The sequence below is a fragment of the Beta vulgaris genome, chromosome 6 (genome assembly GCF_026745355.1).
Source record: "Beta vulgaris subsp. vulgaris cultivar EL10 chromosome 6, EL10.2, whole genome shotgun sequence".
Lineage (NCBI taxonomy): Eukaryota > Viridiplantae > Streptophyta > Magnoliopsida > Caryophyllales > Amaranthaceae > Beta > Beta vulgaris.
In genome coordinates, this window is record NC_079207.1 from 25975984 (window position 1) to 25988917 (window position 12934).

The 12934-nt window shown below is 35.0% G+C and overlaps 2 protein-coding genes across 2 annotated transcripts; one reads left to right on the forward strand and one right to left on the reverse strand.

The window, feature by feature from the left end:
* Positions 1–898: 898 nt before the first annotated feature.
* Positions 899–4331, reverse strand: LOC125498790 (uncharacterized). Its single transcript, XM_048647073.1, has 5 exons — positions 3624–4331; positions 2637–3494; positions 1503–2524; positions 1049–1307; positions 899–928 (listed from the first exon to the last, which is right to left on the reverse strand). The coding sequence occupies exons 1-5, from the start codon at positions 4329–4331 to the stop codon at positions 899–901; spliced, it is 2877 nt and encodes a 958-aa protein (XP_048503030.1).
* Positions 4332–10622: 6291 nt separating this feature from the next.
* Positions 10623–12923, forward strand: LOC104884879 (uncharacterized). Its single transcript, XM_048647072.2, has 4 exons — positions 10623–11008; positions 11124–11644; positions 11804–12049; positions 12238–12923. Exons 1-4 carry the CDS (start codon positions 10623–10625, stop codon positions 12921–12923), a joined length of 1839 nt encoding a protein of 612 aa, XP_048503029.2.
* The last annotated feature ends 11 nt before the right edge of the window (positions 12924–12934 follow it).

The window sequence follows — 12934 nt, forward strand, 5'->3', positions numbered from 1 at the left end:
TCTTTATTAATCTATTAAATCATAAAGATTATCAATTACATTTATAAAATTAGAACATAAAATACAAGAAAAAAAAATTAAATATTCAGATACTAGGATATTCAACTAAATTTTTTTTGGTGACATGCATGCGAGAAATATACATATCTTGAAGATTATATTTAAAAAAAAAAAGAAATTGAGGATATACGTTTATTTTTTTTCTTCTACTGCTTTTTAAAAGGGAAAATTTTAGATTGATCAATTAATGATATATTCGTGAAATAAAATAGGAACTAATTAGTAAAAATTCAAAATTTAAACTACAGTTATAAATTATATTTCATATTTTTTGTGACATGCACGCGAGAAATGTAGAGATTCGTAAAAATTAAATACTATCTTTTTTTAAGGATATACGATTCTTTTTTAATGTCTTAAACCATAAAGATTATCAAAAAATATATAAAATCAGAATATAAAGTACAAGAAAAACATAAATTAGATATTCAGATACTAGGATATTCAACTTTTTTTTTTTGTGACATGCATGCGAAAAAATATACAGATTCATACAAATTAAATGAAAGAAAGAAAAATTGAGGATATACATGCACTTTTTTATTGTACTGAGGGGATATTTTAGATTGATCAATTAATCATATATTCATGAAATAATATAAGTATTAATTAGTAAAAAAGCAAAATTAAAACGATAAAACCATTACACCTGTAAATCTTTTAAATCCTTGAAGTGTGCGTTTCCCCACCTCTTCTTCAATGGAAATCAAAAGAACTCCGTTGTGCATGCGAAAAAACCTTCCCAAGATTCAATTTCTTTTTTTTTTTTTTTTGGTAAAATGTAAGCAATATATTACCAAAAAAGAACCCAAAATAGGGCCCTCAAGAATTATACAACCTAATGAGCATCAATAGGCTCAAATACCACCTACAATAACATCAATTACATTTGCAGTTGTTGTAACCAACATCTTTCTTCACTCGACCATTTCATGTCAATACATGTTTGTACTCTTGTTAGCACTTCATTTTGTATCTCTCTAATCACCAATTCAGGTCTTTTGATTGATTCCTTCCACAATGCTTGATTTCTACACCTCCAGATGTGATACACCAAAGCAGCCAAGATAGCATAACTAACCTTCTGCTGTCTCTTCTTTCTAAACTTCCTGTCCCACCTCTTCCAACTCGTATACAAGTGTTCCCGAGGATATTTCTTCACTCCTATCCATCTCATAACTCCTTGACATATAATGCTGCTTACAGGACATTTGAAAAACAGATGAGAACATGTTTCTGTTTCTTGCCTGCATAATAAACATAGATCATCAGGACTTATTCCAAGCTTATGCATCCTATCCTTAGTCTGCAATTTCCCTAGCATAGCCATACAGGAAATGAAGGCATGTTTAGGTTGATTGAAGCTGCTCTATACCCATCTATGCCAATCCACTTCCATCTGTTGCCCCTTCAACCAGTGGTAACCCTCCTATATAGTGTACTTCTTAGTGCCATCCTTCCATTGATCCCCAGTATATGCTGTCTTGAACTTTTCCTTCATTTTACATATGGTTTTCCGAACCCAGCTAGCATTCTCAGGAGCTTTATACTCCCACAGGTTCCCATCTTTGATATATATACAGTGCACCCATTTTATCCATAGCACATCTTCTTTCTGAGCCACCTGCCACACATATTTCCCTATTGCAGCTTCATTCCACACTTGACAATCCTGAACACCCAAGCCACCATATTTCTTAGGTCTACAAATAAGATCCCAGGCTACAGGAGGACTTCTATTCAGTATAATTTTTCCTTCCCATAAAAAAGATCTACACAGTTGAGTAATCTTTTGCATCACACTTCTAGGCAGCAGAAAAACCTGAGCCCAGTATAAGTGAAGGCTCATTAGGACAGCATTTACTAGCACCACTCTAGCTGCATAAGATAAGTGTCTTGTGCTCCAGCACATGATTCTCTTCATGATCTTATCAATCAGAACATCACAATAAGCTCTACTAATCCTCTTAGAAGTGATAGGCACACCCAAATACCTGAATGGAAATTCACCCTTGCTGATTTTTGTTATTTGAAATATCCTTGTCTGCACTTCTTCCTTCACATTGCCATAATACATTGCAGATTTTTCCGGACTTGCCTTCAACCCAGAGGCTCTAGCAAAAGCTTTGAGAGATCTCACTAGCATTACAACTGATTTGACATCACCTTTACTAAACAGCATGAGGTCATCAGCAAAGATTAAATGAGCTAATCTAAGATGTTTACAATGATAATGAAAATTAAACATCTCTTTCTTACACATCTTCTTCATGATTCTAGTAAAATATTCCATGGCTAGTACAAACAGCAAGGGGGATAAGGGATCCCCCTGCATTAACCCTCTTTTTCCTGCAAAGAATCCACAAGTATAGCCATTTATGGTTAATGAGAATGATGGACTCGAAATACACTCCATGATCCATTCCACAAACTGTCTAGGAAATTTTAAACCCTCAAGCAAGCTCTGAATGAAATCCCAACTAAGGGAGTCATAAGCTTTCTTCAAGTCCACCTTTAAAGAGCATCTTGCTGGTTAATTTTTTTCTTTTATAGTGCTTGAGCATATCCTGACATACTAGGATGTTATGCATTATCTTCCTATTCTCTACAAAAGCACTTTGAACCTCATCCACAAGGCATGGTAACACAGCCTTTAATCTATTACACAGCGTTTTTGAAATAATCTTATATAAGACATTACAACAAGCAATAGGTCTAAATTGGGAGACATTGCTAGGTTGTTCTATCTTAGGTATAAGGCACAAATTTGTAGCATTTATTTGTTTCAGCATTTTTCCAGATTGAAAGAAATTAAGGATAGCTTGACTTACATCTTCTCCTATGCATGGCCAAGCTTCCTTAAAAAACTTGCTGTTGTACCCATCTGGCCCTGGGCTCTTATTATCATCAATAGCCCATAATGCATTCTTCACATCCTCCATGGTAAATCTCTCACACAGCCCCTGCCTTTGTATATCATCTAACATAGGGCCCTCTTTGATGATTGTCTTGCTAACTTTATCCTCAGGTGTATAAGTTTTGCCCAGTAGCTCCTTATAATATTGAAGGAAAGCCTCTTCAATATCTTTCTGCTTTTCCTGCCATACTCCATTCATATCTTGAATTCTACAAATCTGATTATGCATTCTTCTCTTCCTTAGGCAAGAGTAAAAATATCTACTATTCTGATCTCCACTACTAATCCAATCTTGCTTCACTTTCTGTTTGATGAAGCTAAGTCTAGCTTCATGCATCTCCATATACTTCCTCCTAGCTTCAGCTTCTTGTTGCTGTAAATTGAGATTCATAGGCTCATTATGTAGTTCTGTTTGTGCTTGTACTAACATAATTCGAGCCTCATCTGCAGCCTGTTCAATATTTGAATATCTATTCTTATTCACAACACCTTCAGTCCTTTTTTCATCTGCTTCAGTCTGGTGACAACCTTGAACATAGGCACTCCATGAATCCTCTATTGCCAAGCTTCCTGAACAGTGTTATGAAATTCAGGAGCTTTAGCCCACATGTTAAAGAACCTAAATGGTTTAGGTTTTTTTAACAACTTCTTTATCCATCTGAACAACACAAGGGTTATGATCAGATACTGTCTCTGGCATAAAGCATGCCAGGGCATTCTCAAATTCTTTTCCCCACTCTTCATTTGACATCACTCTATCAATCTTCGAACATACTCTATTTTCACCCTCCTGATTATTTCTCCATGTAAAGAAAGGGCCTGTGGTACAATGATCACTCAAGCCACACTCTCTCATGCAGTCTCTAAACTTCATCACCTCCTCCAACATGACAGCTGATCCTAATCTCATATTGAGATTAAGAACATTATTAAAATCTCCACCTATGATCCAAGGGCCCTTAATACCCTTATGCAATCTTTTCAATCCCTGCCATAAGCTCTCCCTTTCTTTAGCATCATTATATCCATATATCACAGTGATACTAAACTTCTTTCCAGTAGCATTATGTAAGATCTTCCCATGAATAAATTGTGCATTACATTCAAGAATGTTAACATCAAACTTAGGACACCATATCAACCAAATCCTACCTCCCTTGTGACATTGGTAATTAGTCACAATGCTCCAATTAGCACATACTCCTCCAAAAACTTTCGCAAAGTTACTTCTTCTCACCCTTGTTTCAAGCAAACCACACAACCCCACATTATTGTGATTGAGAAACATTCTCACATCACTATGTTTCAGAGGACTATTAAGTCCTCTCACATTCCAGAAGGCTAGATTATCCATGTAGAGGAAGTTGATCCCCCTCTACTTGCATTTTACCTTTCCCTCTATCAGGAACAACTGAGGTTGAAGCTTCTAGGTCTTCATTTGCTTCTAGCTTCCCCTTCTCTAAACTCTCCTGATCATTTACTTCTTTCTCTATTGTGACCAATTCAGATTGATGTTTTTTTTATTATGCCCCTCCCTTTTTTCCTTCCTCTGCTGCCCCTGAGGCTCCTCCTGCTCTACATTAGTCTGCTCTACATTAGGTTGTTGAACTGTAGACCCTTCCCTTTCCACAACCTGTCTATGTCTCCTCACCCAAATCTGCTTTGGTTTGATTTTCTTTGCTGCAACCTCAAACCTTTTTTTCCTGCACTCTTCCATGTTGTGTCCTATCCCTTTGCAATTAGAGGAAAAAATAGGCTTACGCACTCATAGATTACTTGTTGTGATGTCATCTTCTCCTGTTCATTCAGAAACACTATCTCCTTTGGAAATTCCTGGTCTATTTTAACCTCCACCAGCACTCTTGCATATTCTAAAATCTCCTTTTGTGCTGTAGCTCTATCTGTTCGAATAGGTTTCCCTATCCTACTAGCTAGTTTTGTCAATGTTTGTTGCCCCCACTATTTCAATGGTAGATTCGGAAGCTTCACCCATGTTGGGACAACCTTCACATCCTCCTCTATCAGATCCAACTCAGGAGACCATTGTTTCATAATGACTGGTTTCCTATCATACAAGATAGGTCCAGCTTCCATTGCCTTAATTTTATCCTCATTTTTCCTAAATCAAACCACAAAAACTCCACTACGCATCATTGAAACTCTGTCAATCCCAAATTTACCCTAAACACGCCTTATGAATCCATCTACAATCCTGAATGGAGGTTTTACTCCTAAAATATAACACACTATTGCAGATTGCCAATAGTCTATTTCAGGTTGAATCTCCTCAGCTGAAATTTTAATCATCTCATTTCCACCACTACCATCACTTTCATTTTGTTTATCAAGCCCACCAATGGTTAAATCAACACCCTCCTCCCTAATATTCTCAAACAACGTTTTACTCTATGGATTAGGATTACCTGGGTTACTTTTGAGTTGCTGCATAGGATGAGGCGATGGATTCACCAATCCACTTCCAGTCGGACGTTGAGGTGTTCTAATAGAAGCCACCCAACTCTCCATTCTACTGTCCAGCTTCAAAGTTAGCTTTATCCTGATTCGAAGCCGCCTCATCCAAAGATGCAAGTGATTCCACTTCCTCTTCATCGTCCTCCGACGTCCAACTCAGAGCTGATAAGCCCTCAATATCATCCACATTCGTTTGTTTTCTAGCATCTCCTGATTGTGACACTCTCTTACTTTTATCTTGCTTTCCTTTATTCTTAATGGATTGATGAGTCTTCTTACTACCATTACCTTTCTTTGAACCCTTTGCCATAGCTTCAGCAGAACGCTGAGATTCAATGGAACAGTAACGCAGTGTTTTCAAAAAGCTAGAGAGAAGGAGGAGTTTCTCTCTCTAACACTCATCTTTTTTCCTTCCCAAGATTCAATTTCCCAATTTGAGTTTCCACTTTTCTGATATTTAATGAGAAATGATAGGCGTGTCGCGCACCTAACAAAAATAAATAACCTAACTAATCCTCCTAACTATGTAGTAGGGTAAGTCAGAGTCGATCCCCAGAGAGAAAGTTGTTCTATGATTAGCTCTTAAATAATGGTAAGACTAAAGGAGATTAAGAACAAGAATAATGGTGGAATTAAACTATACTAATCAATATATATGTAAAAGACTCTACAGTTAAGTATCCCCACTAGCACGAAATAATACAAAATAATTTCTACCCCAAACTAATAAATTAAATGTTCACAAGGAAAAGTACACCCTATAAAGTACCATAAACCTCTCCCGAGTATCTATGGCTTCTCTAATATGCATTCAAGCCTACTCCCGTGGAATCATGCAAATTAGAGACATTAAACACGACACTTTAACTTCCTAACAATCCATTCTACCTACTTCCGTGGAGAACTTCATGCCCTTAATTGAAATACTCAAATCCGTCAAAATCCAACTCCCATTGTGATCAAGACAATGGAATCATAACAATACTAGTTATCCCTAATCTAGTATTGGAATATGCACAATCAATTAAGCAAGAACAATTAACAATTAATATGAGAATTTAAAGAAATAATCATGAATTAAATCATACTAGGGTTCAACTTAACCATAGATAAAAAAACTACTTTATCATGAAATAAATAATGAAATCTAAAACTATAAAAGAAAACATAATTAAAGAAATCAATGAAAGAAACTAATGAAACTCATGAATTAATGAAGAAAAATAAAAACTAGGGTTTACACTAAAAACTAGAGAGAAAGAGAGGAGAGAGAACTAAAACCTAAAATAACGTGAGAGGGGGAGGAGAGGAAAAGAATGAAAACCTATCTAAATAAATATTCAATGACCTAATATGACTTGGAAAGTAATTTACAAGATAAGGAAAGTCTTAAATAAATCATTAATAGGCGGATTAGTGATCCGCGCGTACACGTGGCAGATTCCAGCAGAAACAGTGCAATTTTCCGAAAGGCATAACTCCTCGACTAGAAGTATCCTCGGGGCGTGCCACCTATCGTTGGAAAGATCTTCAAGTCTAGTTTCCAAATATGGTGGAATTACTCGATTCTAAGAATCACATCAAAAGTTATGATCAGAAGAGTAGACGTGACTCTTTTTCACATTTCTTCTAATGATTTCCTGCTTCGTTTTTGCTCAAACTCGTACTATGACATATCCATACGATCCTTATTCATTGTAACCTCTTTCCAAGTGCTCCTAATCCTCAAGTTTAGCTAATCATAATCCAAATACGTCTTCAGTGCCTGAAATTCATCAAAAACAAGAAAACATACCGAATAGGAGTAGAAAAGCATAACTTAAGAATATAATGCAATAATGAACCTAAATATGAAACTAAATGCTCTAAAATACAACCTAAATTAACCTAAAAACTATATATAAATATGACTTATCAAGAAACCTTATTAATAACCACTATTTTTTCACTTTTCTGATTTTTTTTTTGTTAATCTAATTTTTTTGTTGTATAAATCTCTTTGAAAAAAAATCTGGAAAATATATGTGGCAAAGGAAACCTGCCATTTTGAGGAGAAGATGATGGTGATGAATGTTCGAGATCGGGAGAGAGAGAGAGAGAGAGAGAAATAGAGATAGAGAGAGGATGAACGGCAAAAATGATTTCATTTTCATCAACAACTTAATTTTGTAGGTTAACATATGTCGGTTTTAGTATTTAATGTTTAGGTTAGGTAGTATATAAAGAGTATCATATTAATGTTATGTTTAGATGCAAATGTATAATGGGCTTTATAACAAGTTATATATATAATTGTGTACTTACATTGGGCTTCGAAATCTTCTTATACTAACATGATTACTATGGGTTTACCAAATTTAAGACAAATATAGAAACGTCATGGCCTTCTCATTTACCATTATAATTTTATTTCATTCATAAGTGCTATTTTATGTAAACTAATAAACATTTCACATTGTCCATTCAATAGTATTTCATACATATTTAAGAAAATTGTTAATTCATGCTAAATTTATATTATTGTATTTGTAAATCAACAATATAAATGATTTAATATTTATTTATTGAGCAAACTTTAAAGTTCAAAATCCGCTGTTAGTATACTTCACTTTAATTCTTAGATGAACCAGTTACCTATTTGAATTTGCTTATTGCTATACTTTGACAAGAATAACTCACTAGAACATAAGTAGGAGTCCACTCACGGTACACCCGGGTGTACCATGAGCATGGTACACCCAGGGATATTTTCGTAATTAACTAAAACTTTAGTTTTCTAATTTGTTCTTTCCGTCAATTTTCACCACCATCATCATCTTCTTCCTCCATTTCTTCATCCGAATCTCCATGAAACCTCAAAACATGACGCTGATTATCACCGCAATTCGTATTAATCATCATCATCAACGCATCAATCTCTTTCTCTCTCCTCCATTTCATCTGCTCTCCATTCCAGTACTGTTCATTAATGGCGACGCGAGTTTTTTCGAATTTTCATTTTCATTTTCATTCCAGTACCTCCACTTCTTCTCCTGCTTCTTCTTCGTTTTCTCTCTCATGATTTTCCCCCCATTTTTTCGCCATTTTTATTAATTTTAAGAAATTTCTCATGATGATTGGGGGTTTAGGATTTTCCGATGCCACTGTTGCACATTTGTTCTGTTGTTGTTGTTTTAATCGTTGCTTATTTGTTCAATTGTTTTGTTGTTGTTGTTGTTGTTGTTGTTGTTGTTGTTGTTTCAATTCTTCTCTCTCCTCCTTCCAAATCTTCCAACAATGGAGATTTTAAATTCGCAAAAAAAAAAAAAAAGAAATTTCCAGATCTGAAAGTAAGGAAGATGATGATGAGCAAATGACAAAGATTGCTCATTTGGGTAAAAGTGTTTACTCATTTTCTTAAATGAGTAAAAATACTTGCTCATTTGCTCATTTTACTCATTTGCTCATTTGATCATTTGCTCATTTTGCTCATTTGATCATTTGCTCATTTGCCCATTTGCCCATTTTGCTCATTTGGCGAAAATAGCCTTGGGTGTACCATGAGCATGGTACACCCAGGTTTACTATAAAGATTCCCCATAAGTAGAATTATAACATGAATTTTATTGAACCTACATATGAATTCAAAACTACATCAATATATGTACAAATTTATATACTATTAACGCGAAAAAATTTTCTTATTTTAGTTACCACTCATTCACTCAATCAATTGTTATCCAAAGATGCTCAAAAAAAATATGCAAGACAGAAGAGGAAGTTTATTATGTTAGAAAAGCGTGCAAGATTTACACGTTCCTCTGCGCCTATACGACCACGAAATAATATACCCACGCCAATCAACTTACCTCTTAACGAATCTTCATCAGGTATAAATCGCAATTACAATTAAGTAATTAACACATATCATCCAACCATTTGGACAACAATTAGTTATCCTTTTGTTTTTATATATGCAACTAACATGTTTATTGTCTTGGCATTATAAGCAGTTTGCTCAACTTAAGGATTATCTCCTTTATTGTCGACGATTACAAACTTTTCTACTAATTCCTACGTAACTCTGATTCCTAATGGTGAGTGTATATAGTTTCTTTTACTTTGAAAACGTATTACTTGCAAGATAGTAATGTAACATTACTCTTAATGCAGTATTTTCGACAAGTGTATCATCTTCAAGTTTACAAGATATCAGTTGTCATGTGGACATGACAACTCAATCGCCATTAAGTGCTATAACAAATATTAGTATCGGTTAGTTTATAATAAATTATCCACTTATTGATTGTTAATTTGTCTAACAATGATACTGTATAAACAATTTAATCATAATTTGAAAAATTATGTGCGTCAGATAAACAACATGCATCAAAGATAGCAAGGTATCAATGAAAACTTATAATTGAAGAGAAACGAAGTTCGGGTAATAAATTTAACTCTTAGAAATATGACATGTTTATTTGATTTCAGTTTGGCATGATCCTAAATATATAATATGTTGTGACCAACTGACATCACCTATTGTCGCTTGACATAGCGTTTACGCCATGTCCACTGTCAACAGAAGTTATACAACCTATGCGATTATGCAGTTCATTTAGATCAAAGACACATGTTATCTGAAGTAGGCAAGTCCTTGAATCGGTTTCAAAGAGAATCATTCCAGGTATGTTATAATAAATATTAATTAACTAATACAACACCATACATAGTTTGTACATAAGTTATACAATGAGTAAACTTATGTGTTTATGCATTAAAAACAAATATTTTTTCTACAGATGACAATGATAGTGTAGGAAATGATATGCATGTTGACAATTATTCAAATTCTATTGCGCGAGCAGAAATAATTGATCCAGGTATAAGTCGTGCAGTAAGGCATATAATAGTTTAGTATATTCTTTGTTATATTGTTGTTTTTTTTACTCATTTTTTAATAAGAATACATGTAAATCCTATAACGAATACGTATCATAGATCCTTTTTTTGTAGATGCATGTAATGGTGGTGACATTGCAGTCAATGGTGCGTTACTAGACTTACATATTATACTATCATGTTAACATTTTCTTATAAAACACTAATTATAGTGATTAGTTTTTTCTTTATTGTAGAAGGTTATTCAGATTTAGGAGATCCCACCTGTGTTTGCGAGTTTTGTGGAGCAGAAATGTGGTTTGGTGAACGAGTAAACAAACTGAATAAGAATGGACAACCAAAGTTTGGGATGTGTTGCATGCAAGGAAAAGTACAATTACCTTTACTTAAGCGTCCACCACAACTTTTGGAAGATCTATTGAAGAAGCGACATAGTAGAAGTGCACACTTCCTTGATAATATTAGAGGGTATAACATGATGTATTCGTTCACTTCTATGGGCGGTAGAGTAATTGCACCAACTACCCATGGTCGTGGTCCATATACATACAAGATTGGAGGTCAAAATCATCACTTGATAGGCAGTTTGTTGCTGAACGATGGAGCACGTCCTAAATTCTCTAAACTATACATATATGTCACTGAAGACGAGGTTCACAATAGGAAGAATGTGACAAGGTATTATGCTAATTTATTGCAAATATTTGAACATGTCATTTGTATGAAATGTAATATATATATCCTCATTCATAATAAAGCAATTCTAACGTTTGAACATACTATATTGTGTCAGTTCTAAAGACCCTAATAAATTTGAAGATCGTGTCGTTGCACAATTGAAGGATATGGTTGATCAACATAACCCATTGGCCATGAGTTTTAGAATGGCTAGAGATCGTTTTGAATCAGACAACTGCGAAGACTTAAAACTTAGGCTAATTGGAAGAAGGGATTCTGATGGAAGGACTTATAACCTTCCAGCAACATCTGAAGTGGCCGCGCTTATAGTCGGAGACATTGATACAACAGATAAGAGGGATATAGTAGTCCAAAGGAAAAATGGAAGATTACGGCAGATATATGAGCTTCACCCATCGTATTTACCATTACAATATCCATTAATTTTCCTATATGGGGAAGATGGATATCGAGTAGATGGTATGCATAAAGATAAGATCGCATCAAATAGTTCTACAAATAAAAGAGAACGACTTACTATGCGCGAATGGTTTGCATACAGAATGCAAGATCGTGAACAAGAAGCCGATACTTTGTTATTATGTCGTCGGTTGTATCAACAATTTTTGGTTGACGGTTACACTATGATTGAGGTAGAGAGGCTCTCTTTTCTCAAGAATAACTAACAAAGTTTAAGATCAGATAATGTGAAGAATTTAAGAGGGGTTGTGGAAAGAGGGGATACAGAGGGATCTTCCAATGGCAGTCGTGTTGTTATACTATTCTCATTCACAGGCGGACATAGCTTCATGAGAGAGAACTATCAGGATGCAATGGCCATTTGTAGATGGTATGGTTACCCAGATTTGTTCATAACCTTTACATGTAATGCTAAATGGCCAGAAATAAGCAGATTCGTTCAAAAAAGGGGACTTAGACCCGAGGACAGACCGGATATCATCTGTGGAATCTTTAAGCTGAAGCTCGACCAATTGGTTAAAGACCTAAAGGAGAATGAGATATTTGGCCGAGTTAAAGCTAGTACGTCTAAATCAAACCCGGTCTAATGATGTTGATTTCTATAGCTTTTGTTCATCTTTAATATATATTTTTATTGAATTAATTAAATTTCATACTACTTTACAAAACATTGTTCTCTTAAAAGAATAGTTGGTCTACTTGTAAGGTTGTTCAAATAATGATGTATACATATCTTCTTTTTTCTCCAGTTGTTTATACAGTTGAGTTTCAAAAGCGTGGCCCTCCCCATGCTCATATACTTCTTTTCCTGCACCCTGCTAACAAATATCCACAGGCAAGCGATATTGGTAAGATTATATGCGCTGAGTTGCCAGATCCAATTGAGGATCCGGATTTGTATGAGACTGTTACAGAAATGATGCTACATGATCCATGTGGTTCCTCCAACACTAATGCACCTTGCATGGATCAAAATAAGTGCAGAAAGCATTTCCCTAAAAGATTTATTGACGAAACAAAGGTTGATGAGGAAGGATATCCAGTTTATAGAAGAAGAGATAACGGAACCTCGGTTGAGAAGAACGGAGTGCATCTTGATAATAGGTTTGTTGTTCCTTGTAATCCACAACTGCTTCGTAAATATCGTGCGCATATCAATGTTGAATGGTGCAATCAATCCAGATCGATAAAGTATTTGTTCAAGTACATAAATAAGGGTTACGATAGAGTAACTGCTGCTGCTTATCAAAACAGAAAAAGTTGTGATGATCCACAAAAGATTGATGAGATTAAAATGTATTACGACTGCCGTTACATATCTGCTTGTGAGGCAGTGTGGAGGATATATGGATTTCCTATTCACCATCGAACCCCTGCTGTTGAGAGATTGAGTTTCCATCTACCTGGGAGCAAGAATTCGTCTACACTGACCTGATGGAGTAGGAG

Coding starts and splice junctions, on each gene's coding strand:
- LOC125498790 (XM_048647073.1), bottom strand. CDS start 4,331: ATGGATAATCTAGCCTTCTGGAATGTGAGAGGACTTAATAGTCCTCTG. Junction 3,495..3,623: donor TTGTTCAGATGGATAAAGAA/GTTGTTAAAAAA, acceptor GGTTGTCACCAG/ACTGAAGCAGATGAAAAAAG. Junction 929..1,048: donor CAATCAAAAGACCTGAATTG/GTGATTAGAGAG, acceptor ATGTTATTGTAG/GTGGTATTTGAGCCTATTGA.
- LOC104884879 (XM_048647072.2), top strand. CDS start 10,623: ATGTGGTTTGGTGAACGAGTAAACAAACTGAATAAGAATGGACAACCA. Junction 11,009..11,123: donor AATAGGAAGAATGTGACAAG/GTATTATGCTAA, acceptor ATATTGTGTCAG/TTCTAAAGACCCTAATAAAT. Junction 12,050..12,237: donor ATTTGGCCGAGTTAAAGCTA/GTACGTCTAAAT, acceptor TTTTTTCTCCAG/TTGTTTATACAGTTGAGTTT.